The sequence below is a fragment of the Anomaloglossus baeobatrachus genome, chromosome 1 (assembly GCF_048569485.1).
Source record: "Anomaloglossus baeobatrachus isolate aAnoBae1 chromosome 1, aAnoBae1.hap1, whole genome shotgun sequence".
In the NCBI taxonomy this organism is placed as follows: Eukaryota; Metazoa; Chordata; class Amphibia; order Anura; family Aromobatidae; genus Anomaloglossus; species Anomaloglossus baeobatrachus.
In genome coordinates this window covers 821,871,908-821,891,764 of record NC_134353.1, presented here as the reverse complement: position 1 = coordinate 821,891,764, position 19,857 = coordinate 821,871,908, and the positions used below count along the sequence as shown (strand labels likewise).

At 46.8% G+C, this 19,857-nt stretch overlaps 1 protein-coding gene across 1 annotated transcript in view; it reads left to right on the top strand.

The window, feature by feature from the left end:
• Window positions 1-19,857, top strand: part of SLF1 (SMC5/6 complex localization factor 1) — a 151,565-nt gene that overhangs the window by 60,891 nt on the left and 70,817 nt on the right. Inside the window, exons 9-11 of the mRNA XM_075325093.1 lie at window positions 2,488-2,654; window positions 9,070-9,213; window positions 12,301-12,463. Coding sequence (XP_075181208.1) covers window positions 2,488-2,654; window positions 9,070-9,213; window positions 12,301-12,463 — 474 coding nt within the window. The remainder of the gene's footprint in view (window positions 1-2,487; window positions 2,655-9,069; window positions 9,214-12,300; window positions 12,464-19,857) is intronic.

Sequence of the window (19,857 nt, the reverse complement as noted above, 5' to 3'; positions counted from 1 at the left end):
GCGTGAGCACTAAGCTCAGAAACTAATTTAGTACAAAATCCATCCAATTAGAAACCGTAAATACTAGAGAGGGTGGGTGCAGCTGTGGGGTGCATGCCTCTAAAGGAATCAGGCCATCTTAAGGCTATGTGCGCACTTTGCGTCGAGGTAGTTACAGTTCTAAACGCATCCTCTGGCAAACATGGTATTTGCCAAAGTTGCTTTTGACCACAAAAACGCTATAAATACACTTGCGTTTTTACCGCGTTTTTTATCGCAACTTACATGCTTTTTCATTGCTTAAAGTCAGATGCGTTTTGATGACAAATACACTGCTAAATAAAGTTTTAACATTCAAGCACTATGAAAAAATGAGAAAAAAAATGATAACAAATATCAAGATTAAAATCATAAACAAAATAGCTGATTTTATTAAAATGATAAATGTTTGTTAATATTTATGTATAAAATAATGTTAAATTAATGTTTTTCATAATTTTAATTGTCAGACTATGTGTGTGTGTGTGTGTAAAGGGACATATCATGCCTTTAATATAATGTCAAAAATGCAGGCAATTAAATTGTCTAAAACGCATGTTTTCTGCATCCAAAAAGCATGTAAACCGTTAGGAGTTTGATGTAGAATGCGTTTTGCAACTTCTCATTGACTCTAATGTTAGCAAAATGCTGCCAAAATGGCAAAAACAATTGACATGCTTCTTTTTTAAATGCTGAGTTTTTGCCCGAAAATATGCAAATTAAACGCAGCGTTTAGAACAGCATGGTGCGCACAACAAATCCCTATTTCTCATAGACTTTGCTTGAAAATCAAAACGCATGCCTTTTGGCATTAAAACGCTGCAGTTCAAAACGCTGCGGAAACGCATGAAAAAACGCAAAGTGCGCACATAGCCTAAATGTTTGGACTGAAGTAAGATTTGTTTTGTAAAGTACACTGTATTTTGTCATGAAATTGATGTGCGGGCGTTCCCATGCCCCATTTTGGTGGAGATGGCTAAAACTGGTGTGAAAACTAGTGATGGGCGGACTCGCAGATACCCAGGATCGGTGGGTGTCTAACTGGGTTTAAAAAAACAAAACCCTGTTCAAGCCCAGAATTGATCCCAGATACCTGTCCGGATGCCAATCCCCACATAAGTCTATGTGTCCGAATCAGGCACTTAAAAATGGAGGAAGAAGGGATATGGGGATTAGAGCAAGTATTGTATACTTACCTGTCCCCGTGCGGCTGTACACTGCTTCCAGGGCCGCTCATTATCTTCATGCATATACACTGCTCCCCCCGCCCACCAGCAGTCCATTCACCTCTAACTAGTTGCTGTCAGACAGCACCCCCAGCTTGTTTGACAGTTTGTCTGACTGCAACCAATCAGAGGCACCATGCGTATATATCTAGATTGGTGTAAAACTAAATGAATAAAAAGATTGGCGTACGGACCAAACGTATTATGATACCCAGCACATACATAAAGCATTCGGCTACAGGCTGCAGCCCCCATCCCTGCACTTATCTTGGCTGTTTATTTAGTCAACCTCCTGCATTTCTTTTTTTCTTTTTTTTTTTTTTTAAATTACTTTAATAATTTTTAAAACGGCATGCGGTCCCCCCCCAATTTTGATAACCAGCCATGATAAAACCGGCAGTTGGGAGCTGGTATTCTCAGGCTGGAGAGGCCCATGGTTATTGGGGCCCTCACAGCCTAAAAATAAAATTCTTTAGATGTGACAATCCCGAAATTTTACCCACCTCATCCCAATTGCCCTGGTGCGATGGCAATCGGTATGAAGGGGTTATTAACAGCTCACAGCCGCCACTAAGCCCTAGATTAGTAATGAGAGCCTTCTATCAGACCCCCCATTGCTAATGTATAGTGACAGAAATAAACAAAGACACCGAAAAAACACTTTTACTTTAAATAAAATACAAAAAACCTACACCCTCTTTCACCCCTTTATTAACCTCCAAAACAGCGAGGTTTGCCGTTATTCACACGAGGTCCCACAAAGACTCCAGCTCTGCTATATCTGAAGTGACGGGGCGGACATAGAACATAACCACCCGCTGCGCTGTGAGCTTCAGGCAGAAAATGAGCTGCAGTGATGACTGGTGACATTACCCAGGTTATTTGTGGTCACAGCTGGAGGTTCCCACAGTCTTCAACCTGTGATCTCAGGTAAGCTGACCTCAGGCGAGGTCACCTGGGGATAGGTTACCTGTGATTACAGGTGAAAGTCTGTGGGAGCCTCCCGCTGTGCCCACAAATAACCTAAGTGACCTCATCGCTCCTGGTCATTCTCTGTCTGAAGATCACAGCGGATGGTCTTGTTCTCTGTCTACATTATGCTGCCCTCAGAAGAGTTAACAAAAACCTGGTAACAGATTTCCTTTAATCGTTCACACAACTAATATGCCACTCAGATAGTTGTTGCTGCTGGTATTTGATATTATTATTTTACTTTTTAATTGTTTATTCTGTCTTTGTTTAGGGGAATGTAGACATCAGCAACTTTGGTCAGTTTTTAGACGTATTGTCCAATCTTGTGCATCACCGTCCTCCATGGGAATCCACTCATATGGTACAGTATTACCTTTCTGTTGTCCAGTGCCCAGTTTGCAAGAAAGGAACATGGTCCTTCATCGAAACTCTTATAAGGTATCCAGCATTTGAACACTTAGGAGATATTTTTAGATAAGTCATATAGTATATAATAACATCTCTATAAAGCCTCATTCATACTTCAAGGTTTTTTTTTATTGTTTTATTGCATGCAAGGAAAAAGCAAACCTTTTTTATCAGTGTCCTGGATCCAGTTTTCATTCGTTTTTGGTCCATGGGTCCATTTTTCTTAGTCTGGGATTACAGCTTTCTCTTTTGGGAAAAAAAATGGTTCTTCTAACATTACACAGTAAAAACAGGATGAAAGACAGACGGCAAGGGTGTGAAAAATGGACGTCTGAATGAGGCCTTATAAATAACTGATATCGTGGACATTTTGCATGTTATTTCTTATAATTTGGCTGCTTTATAGCCTTGCCCGCGCCCCTGTGTGCTCGCACCATGGCTTCCTATCCTACCTGAAGTCATCAGTCATGGTGCTGAATGTTGATAAATGCTGGCGACCTCATTGACTTAAAATAGCGGTTATCGGGTTTAGGTTTCCTTTATTTATTCTGCAATAATATCTGTTTCCTGCACTATTTTTGGAATATAAAAAATAAATCAAAGATGGGAACTAATTCTGTCCATGTATACAGAAGGAAGGCCTGACTGTCACATTGGCCACATACATTAGTTGGCACCTTGTGCTTCACAAACGGATTGCTAGTAGTTGTGCAGTAGAAGCACAGGAGGAGAGAAATGTATATCCCATAAATTTCATTTCTTTGTCGCTCCATTGGGAGACCCAGACAATTGGGTGTATAGCTTCTGCCTCCGGAGGCCACACAAAGTATTACACTTTAAAAAGTGTAACCCCTCCCCTCTGCCTATACACCCTCCCGTGCATCACGGGCTCCTCAGTTTTATGCTTTGTGTGGAAGGAGGCACCACATCCACTCATGAATTCTCAGATTAGTTATATCGGTTGGAAGAAAAGTGGGCCCCCACGGGGCCCCCAGCATGTTCCCTTCTCACCCCACTAAGTCGGCGGTGCTGTTAAGGTTGAGGTACCCATTGCGGGTACAAAGGCCGGAGCCTCATGCCGTCTCCTTCACCATCCCTTAGCGGCTCTGGGAGAAGTGGGATCCTGAGCGGTCATCCATTCACTGGGACCGTGCTCCCTCCGCAGCCCCTGTGGGAATCTGACAGACAGGAGTTTATTTATCCTCAGGGACCGGGCCCTGCATCACTAAGGTACTCTGTATCCCCATGGGGGATGTGCATGGAGCACCTTCATCCCGGACGCTGCAGCAGCTGCTTATTTGTGACGGCCGGCGGACTTCCGTGCCGACCGCGCCTGTTTGTCGGCCGCGGTCTTAAATTTAGTCCCCGGCTTCAATTGCGGCCTAGTAGCAAAACTCCCGCCCCCGGGCCTGTCTATCAGGGGTAAGGGCGGGACGGCCGGCCTGACGTCGGCTGTGAGGGCCGGAGCATCCTGTATGTTTCCTCCCCCCTCACTGATCACTGTGGGGACTCCAGATTCACGCACTTTTTCTAACGCCGCCCACGGCTCCACTCCTCCCCTGAGAGCTCCGGCAGCCATTTCTTTGGCATTCTGCCTGTGGAGGATTTCCTGGAAAGAGCTCTGCAACGCTGGGAGACCTAAGGCAGGGAATCTGGAGGACACACACTCCGCTTTTTAGCGGTCGGTAAGCCACACCGGTCACCCGGTGCTGGTCCCCTTAGGGTGCCGAAAGAGATACTATATATATATATTTATATATATTTCTGTTCGGTCGGGCTGTATACCCTTCCCATATACCCTCAGTGATCACTCTCCTAGGAGACAACAGCATGTCGTCCACAAGGAGTAAGGGTGCCAAGGCACAGGGTTATTTTGCGACCTGTACCTCTTGTGCGGCTAAGTTACCTGCGGGTTCCACCTACCCTCACTGTGAGCAATGCTCAACCCCTGTTTTGCTTCCTCAACCCGAGCCTCGGTCACTAGTGGGCCCCTCGGCTCAGGTAGAACCCCTTGCTCCCCCTGTCCAGGCGGCAGGGACAGAGTTTGCAGTTTTTGCTGAAAAACTCTCTGAGTCACTCTCACAATCCATGGCTCAGTCTATGGACAAATGGTCTGCCAAGCTGCTTGAAGCTTTGCAGTCCAGACCGGTCCTTACACAAGCCCCGGGCCCTGTTGGATCTTCACCTCCAGGCCCCTCTCTGTCCGCGCCGCAGCACGTTCCCAGGGGGGGCCCTAGGTCTCACGTGGAGGACTCCGGCCCGGACCACAGTCCCAGACAGGCTAAGCGGGCCCGCTGGGAATCGTCCCCGACTTCTTCACGCTGCTCGGGTTCCCAGCGTGAGGACTCTCTGGAGGACGAGGCAGACGTCGCAGCTCAGGGCTCTAACACTGACGTTGCTCTCAATCTTGATACACCTGAAGGGGACGCCATAGTAAATGACCTTATCTCGTCCATCAACCAGGTGTTAGATATCTCTCCCCCGCCGCCACCGGTAGAGGAGTCGACTTCTCAGCAGGAGAAACACCAGTTTCGGTTCCCTAAACGTACACGGAGTGCGTTTTTCGATCACTCTAACTTCAGAGATGCTGTCCAGAAGCCCAGAGCGGTTCCGGACAAGCGCTTTACTAAGCGCCTTACTGACACACGTTACCCCTTCCCCTCTGACGTGGTTAAGGGTTGGGCTCAATGTCCCAAGGTGGATCCCCCAGTCTCTAGATTGGCGGCTAGATCTGTGGTATCGGTTGCAGATGGATCATCGCTAAAGGATGCCACTGACAGGCAGATAGAGCTCCTGGTAAAATCCATCTATGAAGCCACGGGCGCGTCTTTTGCCCCGGCCTTTGCAGCCGTGTGGGCACTACAAGCTATCTCAGCTTGTCTGGCTGAGATTAATGCGGTCACACGTAATTCTGCTCCGCAGGTTGCGTCTTTGACTTCTCAGGCGTCAGCTTTTTCTTCCTACGCCATGAGCGCAGTTTTAGACTCTGCTAGCCGTACAGCGGTGGCATCCGCTAACTCTGTGGCAGTCCGCAGGGCCTTTTGGCTGCGCGAATGGAAGGCAGACTCGGCTTCCAAACTCCGCCCCCCGAGCGAGCCGATGCACTTTTTCAGGCGGTGAACGCTCTGAAGACAGAAGGAGTTGTGATCCCTGTTCCCCTCCAGGAACATGGTCGCGGCTTTTACTCCAACTTGTTTGTGGTGCCAAAGAAGGACGGCTCGTCCCGTCCCGTTCTGGACCTCAAACTGCTCAACAGACATGTGAGCACCAGACGGTTTCGGATGGAATCTCTCCGCTCTGTCATCGCTTCGATGTCACAAGGAGACTTCCTAGCATCGATCGACATCAAGGATGCTTATCTCCATGTGCCGATCGCACCCGAACATCAACGCTTTTTGCGTTTCGCCATCGGGGACGAACACCTTCAGTTCGTGGCATTGCCTTTCGGCCTGGCGACAGCCTCACGGGTGTTCACCAAGGTCATGGCATCTGTTGTGGCGGTCCTACACTCTCAGGGCCACTCGGTGATTCCCTACTTAGACGATCTTCTGGTCAGGGCACCCTCTCAGATGGCGTGTCAAAACAGCCTTTCCGTCGCTCTGGCGACTCTCCAGCAGTTCGGGTGGATCATCAACTTCCCAAAATCCAAGTTGACACCGACCCAATCACTGACGTACCATGGGATGGAGTTTCATACTCAGTCAGCAGTAGTCATGCTACCGCTGGACAAGCAGATTTCGCTGCAGGCAGGGGTGCAATCTCTTCTTCGGGGTCAGTCACACCCCTTGAGGCGCCTCATGCACTTCCTGGGGAAGATGGTGGCAGCGATGGAGGCAGTGCCCTTCGCGCAATTCCATCTGCGGCCACTCCAGTGGGACATTCTCCGCAAATGGGACAGGAGGTCGACTTCAGTCGACAGGAACGTCTCTCTTTCCCTTGCAACCAAGACGTCACTTCAGTGGTGGCTCCTTCCCAACTCTCTATCGCAGGGAAAATCCTTCCTACCCCCCACCTGGGCTGTGGTCACGACGGACGCGAGCCTGTCAGGGTGGGGGGCGGTTTTTCTCCACCACAGGGCTCAGGGAACCTGGACTCCGATAGAGTCAACCCTTCAGATCAATATTCTGGAGATAAGGGCAGTGTATCTAGCCCTATTGGCCTTTCATCGGTGGCTGGAGGGCAGGCAGATCCGGATCCAGTCGGACAACGCCACTGCCGTCGCATACATCAACCACCAAGGCGGCACTCGCAGTCGTCAAGCCTTCCAGGAAGTCCGACGAATTCTGCAGTGGGTGGAAGCCACAGCTTCCACCATCTCCGCAGTTCACATCCCGGGCGTAGAAAACTGGGAAGCAGATTTTCTCAGCCAACAGGGCATGGACGCGGGGGAATGGTCTCTTCACCCAGACGTGTTTCGAGAGATCTGTCGCCGCTGGGGAACGCCGGACGTCGATCTCATGGCGTCACGGCACAACAACAAAGTCCCGGCATTCATAGCCCGGTCTCAAGATCACAGAGCTCTGGCGGCGGACGCATTAGTTCAGGATTGTTCGCAGTTTCGACTGCCCTATGTATTTCCTCCTCTGGCGATGCTGCCCAGAGTGCTGCGCAAGATCAGGTCCGACTGTCGTCGCGCCATTCTCGTCGCCCCAGATTGGCCGAGGCGGTCGTGGTACCCGGATCTGTGGCATCTCACGGTGGGTCAACCGTGGGCGCTCCCAGACCGCCCAGACTTGCTGTCTCAAGGGCCGTTTTTCCATCTGAATTCTGCGGCCCTCAACCTGATTGTGTGGCCATTGAGTCCTGGCTCCTAGCGTCCTCAGGGTTATCTCAAGATGTCATTGCCACTATGAGACAGGCCAGGAAACCAACGTCCGCCAAGATCTATCACAGGTCTTGGAGGATCTTCTTATCCTGGTGCTCTGATAAGGGTTTTTCTCCCTGGCCCTTTGCCTTACCCACTTTTCTTTCATTCCTTCAATCCGGAATGGACAAGGGTTTGTCTCTCGGCTCTCTCAAGGGTCAAGTATCGGCGCTATCCGTATTTTTTCAAAAGCGTCTAGCCAGGCTTCCGCAGGTCCGCACGTTCCTGCAGGGAGTTTGCCACATAGTCCCACCTTACAAGCGTCCGCTGGAACCCTGGGATCTTAACAGGGTGCTAACGGCTCTTCAGAAACCACCTTTCGAGCCGCTGCGGGATGTCTCTTTATCACGTCTTTCGCAGAAGGTGGCATTTCTAGTGGCAGTTACATCGCTCCGTAGAGTGTCGGAGCTGGCAGCGCTGTCATGCAAAGCCCCTTCCTGGTTTTTCACCAGGATAAGGTGGTTCTGCGTCCGGTCCCGGAATTTCTCCCTAAGGTGGTATCCCCTTTTCATCTCAATCAGGATATCTCCTTACCTTCATTTTGCCCTCATCCAGTTCACCAATGTGAAAAGGATTTGCACTCGTTAGATCTGGTGAGAGCTCTCCGGCTCTACGTGTCTCGCACGGCGCCCCTGTGCCGTTCAGATGCGCTCTTTGTCCTTGTCGCTGGCCAGCGTAAGGGTTCGCAGGCTTCCAAGTCAACCTTGGCTCGGTGGATCAAGGAACCGATTCTTGAAGCCTACCGTTCTTCTGGGCTTTTGCTTCCTTTGGGGCTGAAAGCCCATTCTACCAGAGCCGTGGGTGCGTCCTGGGCTTTGCTGCACCGGGCTACGGCTCAGCAGGTGTGTCAGACAGCTACCTGGTCTAGTCTGCACACTTTCACGAAACACTATCAGGTGCATACCTATGCTTCGGCAGACGCCAGTCTAGGTAGGCGAGTCCTTCAGGCGGCGGTTGCCCACCTGTAAGAGGGGGTCGTTTTCGGCTCTTTTTATCGAGGTATTCTTTTACCCACCCAGGGACTGCTTTTGGACGTCCCAATTGTCTGGGTCTCCCAATGGAGCGACAAAGAAGAAGGGAATTTTGTTTAATTACCGTAAATTCCTTTTCTTCTAGCTCCTATTGGGAGACCCAGCACCCGCCCCTGTTCCCTTCGGGCTGTTTGTTCTTTTGTGTACACATGTTGTTCATGTTGAATTGTTCTTTTGGTTCATGGTTTTCAGTTCTCCGAACATCCTTCGGATTGAATTTACCTTAGACCAATTTATAAGTTTCCTCCTTCCTGCTTTTGCACCAAAACTGAGGAGCCCGTGATGCACGGGAGGGTGTATAGGCAGAGGGGAGGGGTTACACTTTTTAAAGTGTAATACTTTGTGTGGCCTCCGGAGGCAGAAGCTATACACCCAATTGTCTGGGTCTCCCAATAGGAGCTAGAAGAAAAGGAATTTACGGTAAGTAAACAAAATTCCCTTCTTTGGAGAAAGAAAAGAAAATATTGTACGAAGCAACAACCTAGAAGTGTGTAAATCCGACCATGCAAAACAGCAATCCTTGAGGTTTCCCTTCCTTTCCTCATTGTAGGTGTTTTCTCGAGGACAGATTCTGCTTGTGCCATGAAACATCTGATATGGAAATTGATAATCATAAAAGGAGAAAAATTGTGGCAACAATACTGAAGTTTCTGTCAAATGTGATGCAAGAAGAAGCAAAAGCTCTTAGCAAAAAGTGAGTTTATGTTCCTGATTTGTAGATAAGGCTAGAACTATATCGTCCCTATGAAACCAACCAATTTGTTTCCTTTCTTGGGATAGTTATGAATGACAAATGCGCTTTAATACTTTTATTTTGCATGAAAATGTCCAACTTATCATTTTCTGCGTTTCAATCACATTGCCCAGTTTAAAGGGACTGTCAGCACAGAATGACTGTTCAAACCAAACACAGGCACTTGGGGCACCCTTGCTGTGGCCAAACAGATTGGTGCATCTTCCCATCTACTTGTTTTCCATCTATCTCCATCAATAATCTGGCTGTGTTGCGTTGTCAATCAAAGAAGAGGGGAGTGGAAATGGAGGTAAAGCAAGGTTCACTAAGCTGTTTGGCCCCACCATGATGCATCAAATGGATGTTCTTGGTTTCAGCAGTCATTCTGTGCTGACAGACTCCCTTTTAAAGTTACCCTATCAGCCGGTTCATGCTGCCCAAACCACTGGTAACATGAGTCGTAGCCCGGTTGCACGATTCCAGTCTATAAATCACTCCAGTGTTTCATAGACAAAGTTGCTGCCCTCCACTAACGCTGCTGCAGGTCATTGGCAGGCCGATCCCCCACGTGTAAATAGGGAGAGACCTGTCAATCCCCTGGAGCAGCCAGTTGGGGGCACGGCTGGTTTGGTCACTCCTCCGGTTTTGGGCCCCAGCCAGATCTTCAAGGTATATTTCTCCCAAAATCCTGGAGTATTTCAGATAATCAAATACTTGGCTGCAGTTCATTCTGTTCCTGGTTTGGATAACGTGAATCACTCTACAGGTTCCCTTTATTTCCAAATTCAATGCTTACTGACGTAACTAAGGTGAAATATTAATTAACCTTTTCTTCACATGTGGTATACATGTACATCAAATGTATGGAGCCAATGTATGAAGCGGGCTCAGCAGCTGGACCTGCTCACACATGTCGGTTGATGGCCGTGTTACACACCTGTATCTTAGTGATCAGAGCCTGCTCCAATCTGTGCAGTTAAGCCCTTAGATTTGGAGGTCAAGAACGGCTAGTGTCTCTAAGGGGTACTTCACACACAGCGAGATCGCTACTGAGATCGCTGCTGAGTCACGTTTTTTGTGACCTCATTAGCGATCTCGCTGTGTGTGATACTGAGCAGCGATCTGGCCCCTGCTGTGAGATCGCTGCTCGTTACACACAGCCCTGGTTCGTTTTTTTATTGTTGCTCTCCCGCTGATAAGCACACATCGCTGTGTGTGACAGCGAGAGAGCAATAATCCTGAATGTGATGGGAGCAGGAGCCGGCGTCTGACAGCTGCGGTAAGCTGTAACAAAAGGTAAACATCGGGTAACCAAGGTGGTTACCCGATATTTACCTTTGTTACCAGCCTCCGCAGCTCTCACCTGCACACGCGAAGTTAAGCGGTGTGCTCTGGTAACTAAGATAAACATCGGGTAACCATACCCGATGTTTACCTTAGTTACCAGTGTCCGCAGCTTCCAGACGCCGGCTCCGTGCAAGCCCAGCGTCGCTTGCACGTCGCTGCTGGCTTGGGGGCTGGTCACTGGTCGCTGGTGAGATCTGCCTGTTTGACAGCTCACCAGCGACCATGTAGCGATGCAGCAGCGATCCTGACCAGGTCAGATCGCTGGTCGGATCGCTGCTGCATCGCTAAAGTGTGAAGGTACCCTAAATGATTTAACAGGAGCAGGACCTCCCCTCTGTGACTCCTTATCCCCCTTCCTACAAGTAAAGGCATTAAGTGTGTACAGATAAGTTGTCATGGCAGGAAGGTTTTTGTAAAACCCCCATGACTACCATCTTTGTGCTTATATCAAGATCTGCTAAATATACAGTATTCTTTTGAGGACTAAAAAAAAAGTTTTAAAATTGTCCTTCTTTTTCCACTCTGTAAATTAAAAACAAAGTTTTCAAAAAATAAAAAAATGACATTGTTTTTTCAGTTACCAATTTTACCGTGTGTGTGTGTATACATTTATTTTTTAACTTAGTTCACCGAGCTGTACAAATAATTGTCATTTTAAAATTTGGACGTTTACGAATGAGGTAATACCAAATGTTTTGTTTTGGTTTCTTGTTAATATATAACATCAATTTGTTTACAGCCTAAATGACCTACAGAATAAAGCGACCAGATAATTTTTGCCACATTTTCACTGTTTTTATTATTTATTTTATTCCATCTTGTAAACATTTTTTTTTTATGATATTCCACCACATTTTATAGTCCCTTAAATATTGACGTTTAAGAACTTCATCTTGTCCCTCAAGAAAACAACACCCATAAAAAAAAGTTAGTTTTGGTAGAAGGGAACAAAAAAAAAACAGCAACTAAAAAATGGCCACGCTGGCAGGAGTTAAAAAAAAAATAAAAATAAAACCGAAGAAAATAGAGAGAAATGGATGAAGATGGCATGGAAAATCCAATCTCACTTACCAGGAAGCCAATATTACAATGGTAAAAGAGAAATATAGTAGAAATGAGGGCATACTTGCAGTATCGGGGACCGGAAACTAGTGAGCGTGAGTGGCTTACCTGGTGGGGTATGGTGCCTGTCTTGGTGGGCATGGGGCCAGCGTTTCCTTATGATATTCTGTTATGCAACCTGTAGCAGACTTTAATTATGCAAGGGGGCTTCACCCTCCCCTGGGGGTAATCTTTGCTTCTATTATAAAGAACTCCATGACCGCGTGAACTTAACATTTAATGTTTATTGCTTCTGCAGCTACTTAATCAATGAAACACTGCTTTCACCAAATTCCAAAATTCCGGGCCACGGCCCGCCACCTATGCCGGTGACGCCCGCCACCTAAAAGCTGGTGACGCCCCCCACCTAAAAGCTGGTGACGCCCCCCCCACCTAAGCTGGTGACGCCCCCCCCACCTAAGCTGGTGACGCGCCCCCACCTAAGCTTCCGGTTCCCGATACTGAAGGTATGCCATAATGAGGTTCATAAGAAAAATCTAATAGGAGATGCATTTTCATATTGAGATAAGCTTTTAGATGTTTTTTTTACATTGGAAAATGGATCTAACTAATTCAGTTCTTATCTTCTCCCTATTGTAGACTCTGTGAACAGACAGAATTTTCTCGCAAAACATTGTTTCCATCCTTTATTGTTGGAATATTTTGGCCCACTACCAGAACAATGGTCTTCTTAACCAAGAACGTCAGTGCTTTGACTGATCTTTCAATAATGTGTCATAAGAAGATGCACCATGTAGATAAAGTGAGTACGATTACGATGGCCATATGTACAGACCAGGCAGGACTGTCCCGAGGTGATCATTCCCATATTCGATATATTGATTCTGCCTTTTTCAGTTGGGTTATTGATGGTGTTGGCTTACTGCGTTGTTTTAGGAGGCTATGGTGTGATATTGGGGCCAGATGCCTGACTTTAGCTGCTGTGCTATTTACCTTTTGTGATCAAGTAAAAGATACGTAGAATATCATGAGGGTAAAATGTGAATGTGGATGACCCCGTAGAAAGCAATAGGAATGGATTCCAGGTATAAAACTTTACTTAATCTGCCATCATAAGGTTTTTCTACATTGAGTTTATAGTGAAAAAAAAAAACCATCTTCTGTACATAATAGATGAGTGTTATTATCAAGTAAGGCTATCTTTTCTGACCATACATGATAATTGTTAATATTGGCAGTAATAAACAGATTGGGCCTGACTAGTGTTGAGCGGACCTGGACTGTAAACTTCCGGATCCGCGCGGTTTCAGCCCTATCTCCGGGCCGGACCCGGGCGCGGAATTCCGGATGCACGATTTGGGAATCGGCAATTAATAAAAATGAAAAAAAACAATAAATAAATGAGCGTTTCATACTTACCGAGACTCGGTGTCATGGCGGCACACTGCTTCCGGGTCGCGCTTTCACTTCCTGTGCTGTGCACGCAATCACACAGCTTTCCGTGTTTTCCCCACTCACCGGCCGTCCTCTCAGCTGTGATTGGTTGCAGGCTGACGCGCCCCCCAGCCTGTGACAGCTCTGCCACGGTCATCGCTTATCGCGGCTCAGTAATAGGCTGCACTCAGAGCGGGCAGTCTTCTCTATAGCTGCTCGCTCTGAAATGTAGCAGTGCTGGATGTGTCGGCGTGGGACTTCTCCGGTGGATTTCGTCTGAGCTGCAGGGTGTTTGGGCTTAATAAGAGGTGAAGCAGGGGGTGTTTGTATTTTATTTCAAATAAAGGATTGTTCTCTGTGTCTGTGTTTATTTACTGTCAGGCTAATTTCACACATCAGTTTTTTTCCATCAGGCGCAATCCGGAAAAAAACGGGTAAAACGGATCCGGCATCGGATTTGTTTTTTCTTTTTACTTTCACCGGAATCACACATGCGAGGGGATCACGCGAGTCTGCCACGGCAGCACCCGGCAGCCTCGCATGTGTGACTCTTGGCACTGTATACACAGCACAGATACAGCGTGACAGCTGGGGCTGCAGCCGCACGCTATACCTGTGCTGCTGAGTGTTTACCACCATGAACTGACCGACAGACTGTACTGCTTTCCCCGCTCACCGGCCGTCCTGGCGCCTGTGATTGGTTGCAGTTAGCTGACACGCTGCGACTCAGGGTGGGGGCATGTCTGACTGCAACCAACACGCGCCGGTGGGCGGGGAAAACAATGAATATTAAATTGTTGGCTCCGGAAGGTAACAGCGTGACCTGGAAGGAGTGTGCCGCCATGACAGCACCTCGGTGAGTATACCGTGCTCGCTCCTAGCCCCCTAGCCCCTCCACAAACGTTTTTAACCTCCGGATTCCGGTCCCCATTGACTTATATGGGCACCGAATTCCAGAGCGGATCTGACTTTTTTTTAAATCTGGCAGTGATCCGCCGGTCCCGGATTATTGGCCGTCCGATCAGCTCTAGTCCAGACCAGAAGAAATCTGTTCCATCACTTAGCATTACTTTAGATCCTAGAACAATAGCAATAATTGTAATTGCTCTGATCAAAGTCTGTAATTGATAACCAGGTGAGAAAGTGCATCAGACTGTGCAGATGAATGATATTTATAGTATAGAATACTTTCTATTTGTAGGTATATTGTGCTAAAACTGCACCTCCTGCTCAATGGATAAGTGCAGGGGAGCACAATGTATTTTGGTCTAAGGTCCACTTTGCTATACTGAGCCACTCTGAAGTACAGCAAAAAAAAAAACAAACAATAAACCCCAAAATCAGTGTGAACAATCCCAACATACACTGAGTTTTTGGAGCAGAAACTCAACTTAATCCTCCTCAACCTCAAAACTAAGTTGTGATGATTTTTTAGTTTTAACATGAAGCACGTTATGGATTGCTACATGATCAGACCCACTTCATGAATCTATCACCAAGCTTATTACAGTGATCAATTGCAGGTCAGCATCATATGTACTTGTATCACATAAACCTGCAACTCCCAATATGTCCTTAACAATGGTAAGTAGATCCTGGGAGTTATCAGTCATCAGTCTACCAACCACACTGGCACCACAGTACTGATGAGGCGTTATCAGTTTCACAAATAATTATTTACATCCAGGTACCTTATGGGCGACACCTTCTCTATATTTCAAATCTGTTTTATTATTAAGTTTATAAATCAAGCATACATCTTGAACATTTATAAAGATTATAAAACATAAACAGTGATCTCTCAGTTTCAGAATGACAAAAATAACATTACATTGTAGATTTCATTGGAACTCTATAAGCTATCCTTATACTAACACTCCATGACAAACCATACACTAGAAATCAGAGTTCCAGCTAAACATGTCTTCCTGATAATTGACAAGACCACTCTCAGCATAAAACAATACCCTTTTAAGTTATTGAATAAACATTTAAGAAAAAGCAGAAAACTAGAAAAAAAAAAAAAAGAACAGATATAAGCTTAGAAAAGAAGGAATCAAATAGAGTGAAGAAAGTAGGGTAAAGAGGGGGTGGGGGAAAAAAGTGTGTGGGGAGAGGGGAAGACAAGGTATGTCACCATTTCTCATCCCAAATAACCTGCCAGACTCACCGTGAACTCAGGAGACTCCATGAACGTAATCCACGGTCCCCACACTGTGATAAATTTTTCCGTGAGCCCATTAAGTTCAGCTGTGAGTTCCTCCATTCTCTGGAGGTTTGCCATCTCCTCTACCCAGTCAGCTAACGTGGGGCATCTAGTCTGTTTCCAGTATCTGGGAATAATTATACGGGCTGCTGCTAAACAAAATCGCAGCAGGTCCCTCTTTTGTGACTTGAATGAACCTGGGAGGATAGAGAGGAGGGCCACCTGGGGAGATCTCTCCACCTCACCCCCACTCATCTTTTTATACAGAGAAAACACTGAGTCCCAGAATGGTTGCAATTTAGCACAGCTCCACCATATATGTAACATAGACCCTTTTTCTGTACCACATCTCCAGCACATGTCGGATACTGAGGGAAAGATAGCATGCAATTTGGTCGGGTATTGGTACCACCTTGTGAGAATTTTATAGTTTTTCTCTTGGGCGGCACAAGCCAGAGAAAGTTTGTGGGTCCACAGAAACGCCCTGCTCCATCTGTCCTCCGAAATGTCCTCTCCCAGTTCCTCTCCCATCTATAGACAAATTTGGGTTTGTCCGACATGTCTCTCTGGTTCAGCATTTTATAAATAAGAGAGATGACATGCCCAGGTGACGAACCCTGCAATAACAATTTCTCAAATGGAGTAGGGGGGGTCCTCAACTTCCTCTCCCTGTCCTGGTTGGATAGAAACGATTTCAGCTGCATATATTCTATCCAGGAAACCTCTCTCCCTGTGGCCCATAGAGATGCATAAGGGGGCAGGGTATTTCCCTGGAGCACATGAAAAAAACGAGTTTCCTCCACCCGAGCATATCCCAGAAATTTATTGGAATGAAGCCCCGGAGGGAACTCCTGGTTGCCAAAGAGGGGGGTAAGTGGACCCCTCCCCTGTGAGAGAGAACCCCTCTTAACCTCACCGTCCCACGTCCCCATCACTGTCCAAATAAACTCCATTCCCTTCTCTATCTGTGACCTACTCTCCTTTCCCATCCATGAGAGGAAGTGCAAAGGGACTCCCAATCCGTCCTGTTCGATCGCGACCCATTGTTTCGAGTTCCTATGGAAGTGCCAATCCATTATCCTCGTTAGAATAGTTGCCCTGTAGTATAACTGGAAATTTGGGAGCCCTGCCCCTCCATTATTTTTGTGTCTGGTAAGAGTTTTTATGCTTGTCCGAGGTCTCCTATTCCCCCAAACGAACCTTGACAAAGCCGTCCGAATTTTGGAAAAGTAACTCCCCGGCAGCTGACTAGGTACCGTTTGGAACAAGAAAAGAAACCTAGGAAGAACATCCATTTTAATAGCGTTGATACGCCCAAACCACGATAGTCTTTTTTTGTCGTACTTCTTTAAATCCCTAATTGTCCTCTCTAACAGGGGTAGAAAATTATGATGCATAATTTTTGTTGGATCCCGAGGTACAACTACCCCCAGATATTTTATAGCTGACGGTTGCCACTTAAAGGGAAAATTTTGGGTTGTACGGGCTAGATCTTCCGCCGACAGGGTCACATTCATAGCCTCTGATTTAGAGAAGTTCACTTTAAAATTACTTAAGTTACCAAACTCCTCGAACTCTTTGAGCAAAGACGGGAAGGATGTGTGGCTGGGAAATAAACATGAGAAGGTCGTCAGCAAATAAAGCTAACTTGCGATTCCCTCCCCCGGCCTCTATCCCATGGATACTAGCATTATTTCTTATGGCGACCGCGAGATGCTCCATGACAATGACGTAGAGCAGAGGTGACAATGGACATCCTTGCCTTGTTCCATTGTGGACCTGAAACGATGACGACAGAAACCCATCCGTCCTAACTTTTGCTGAGGGTCTCGAATAAAGGGACGCAATCCTATCTAAAAAATTTTTGCCCAAACCCACCTGCTTTAGAGCGGCCATCATGAAATTCCAACTGACCCGGTCAAAGGCCTTCTCCGCATCCACTGAGAGTAAACACATGGGAAGAGAATGAGCCCTCGACCGGGTCATCAGGAGGAACAGTTTGTTGGTATTGTCACGCGCCTCCCGACCTTGTACGAACCCCACTTGATCTGTGTGTATTATCCCGGGCAAGGAAGGAGCAAGTCTGTTGGCTAAGGCTTTGGAAAAAGTTTTAGGTCTAGATTGATCAGTGAAATGGGTCTGTAATTTGTAACTAACATGTGATCCTTCCCCGGTTTGGGGATAACACATATATGGGCTTCGAGAGATTGCGCCACCCATTGGGAATTTTCTGAGATGGAATTAAATACTTTAGTCAAGAACGGGGATAGCTGAGTTTGGAATATTTTATAAAATTTAGGGGTGAACCCATCTGGACCCGGACTTTTGCCTGAGGGAGATTCTTTAATGATAGATGCCACTTCTGCTTCTGTAAAGTCCGTCTCTAAATTTTCAACCTCAGCGCTGGGTATAACCGGTAGGGCCGTTCTGGATACGTAGTCGTTTATTTTATTTTCTAATGCGTCATGTGGCATGTCTCCAAATTTGCCCTTTATGTTATATAGGTCTCTATAATACTTTTGGAACTGTTCCGCGATGAGAGTTGGGTTCTGAGTCGAAGAGCCGTCTGCTTGTCTAATCATGGGAATGTGGCTGGGGTCTCCCCTAGGGTGTAGAATCCTAGCTAGTGGTCTACCACATTTATCTGCATACTCATAGAGGAATCTTTTTATTCTAGTCCTATGTCGCTCATACTGTCGGTCGAGAATCGATTTAAGCTCCTCTCTATTTTTGACTAGCTCCGCCAGTGTCAAAGGTGATAATGTCTTCTTATGGGCCCTTTCCAGATCTGAAATATTCTGAAGTAGGGACAAAATGGTTTGGGCTCTCTCTCTCTTAAGCCTAGCCCCATGTTTGATCAAAACCCCTCTCAACACACATTTAAGTGCCTCCCACTGCACGGGAAGGGCTGTGGGGTCTTCTGAGTGTATTTCTAAAAATTCATCAATCGTGTTCTGTAGATCCTTCATGCACCCCTGATCCCCAAGCAGACTATCGTTCAGCCGCCAAGACCACGGCCTCCCTGCCCCATCTGGGATAGTAAGGCTCAGGAATATAGGAGCGTGGTCAGACCAGGATATACTGCCTATAGAGGCCTGTATCTGCCAAGTCAGAGCCTTTTGGCTCACAAGAAACAGGTCTATGCGGCTGTACGAGGAGTGAGCCGGGGAGAAGTATGTGTAGTCACGCTCCACTGGGTGTAACGTTCTCCACACATCTACCAATCGAAGCTCTTGTATTGAGCGTTTAACTTTTGTTAGCTTTCTGAGAGAGAGAAAATTGTGTCCCGAAGTTGTATCTACCTTAGGGTCCAAAGTGAAGTTTAAATCGCCACCCACGATCATGGTCCCTTCTGCGAATTCATCCAATGATGACAGGAGAGAGGAGCAGGACGTCGCCGGATCTCTGTTTTGTAAATACCAATTGACAATGGTAAAGATAGATGAATTAACATTAATTTTCAGAAAAATGAATCTTCCCTCAGTGTCCACTCTCGTGTCCAGAACCGTGTGCACCAGGGCTTTATGGATGCCTATAGACACCCCTTTTGATTTTGACTCTGGGTTGGTGCTATGGACCCATTTGGTGTAATATCTGTCTTTAAAGTTAGGGAGGTGACCAGTTTTGAAATGTGTTTCCTGAATCAATAATATATGGACTCGTTTCTTATGCATGTCAAAGAATACCTGAGACCGTTTTTGCGGGACATTGAGGCCCCTCACATTCAATGAGCCAAATGTAATCTGCGTCATTCTGAGGAGGAGGAACCGGGAAGTAGGGTCAGAGGATGGGGATGGGAAGAGAGGTGTGGGTGGAGAGAATAGAAAAGGTGAGGAGAGGGGGAGAGAAGAAAAAAAAAAAAAAAAAAGAGGGGGGGGGGGATAGAAGAATTAAGTATATGAAGGAAACTACAAACAAAGAGAGTACCGTAGGCAAAAAGGTCAAAGCACCTCTTGCCTGTAGGGTCGTAACGTGACCCTTATACTTGGTCAAATAAACTAGAGGTAAATGCAGAAAAATAAGAATCTCTATATACCAGGGATGTTAATCCTACGCCACTACCCTGTGGCGTGTTATCCCAATCAGGGAGGGAACTTTCCACAAAGGAGCCCCCTGCCCTGGACTAAGAAACAACTTTTAACTATATATATTTTGATTTGCAACTAAAGCTCTGTATAAAGAAGGGAGAAGGGGCTTTGAGAGGGTATTGTACCTTATAATGTTGAGGGGCGCCTCCCATTACACCCAGGATGGAAGGAGGGAACCCCCCACCCCACCTGTCCAGGGCGATACAATAACCCCACAACGCGAAATTCCCATCAGGACCAGGGGATAGACTCCATCGTACTGGGATCCTATAACCAAAAACATACTAGAACAATTTAATCCACCATTCTCTTATACATCAGACCGGCCTCCCTCCTCTTTCTCTACGAGAGCCACGCATCCGATCACCGGCTGGGACGGTGACCCCCCCCCATTGGAAAGTCCGGCCAGTCCTCTATAGGCACTAATGGAATGTCCAAGGCCGCGGTGAACGAGGGTAAATCCGCCGG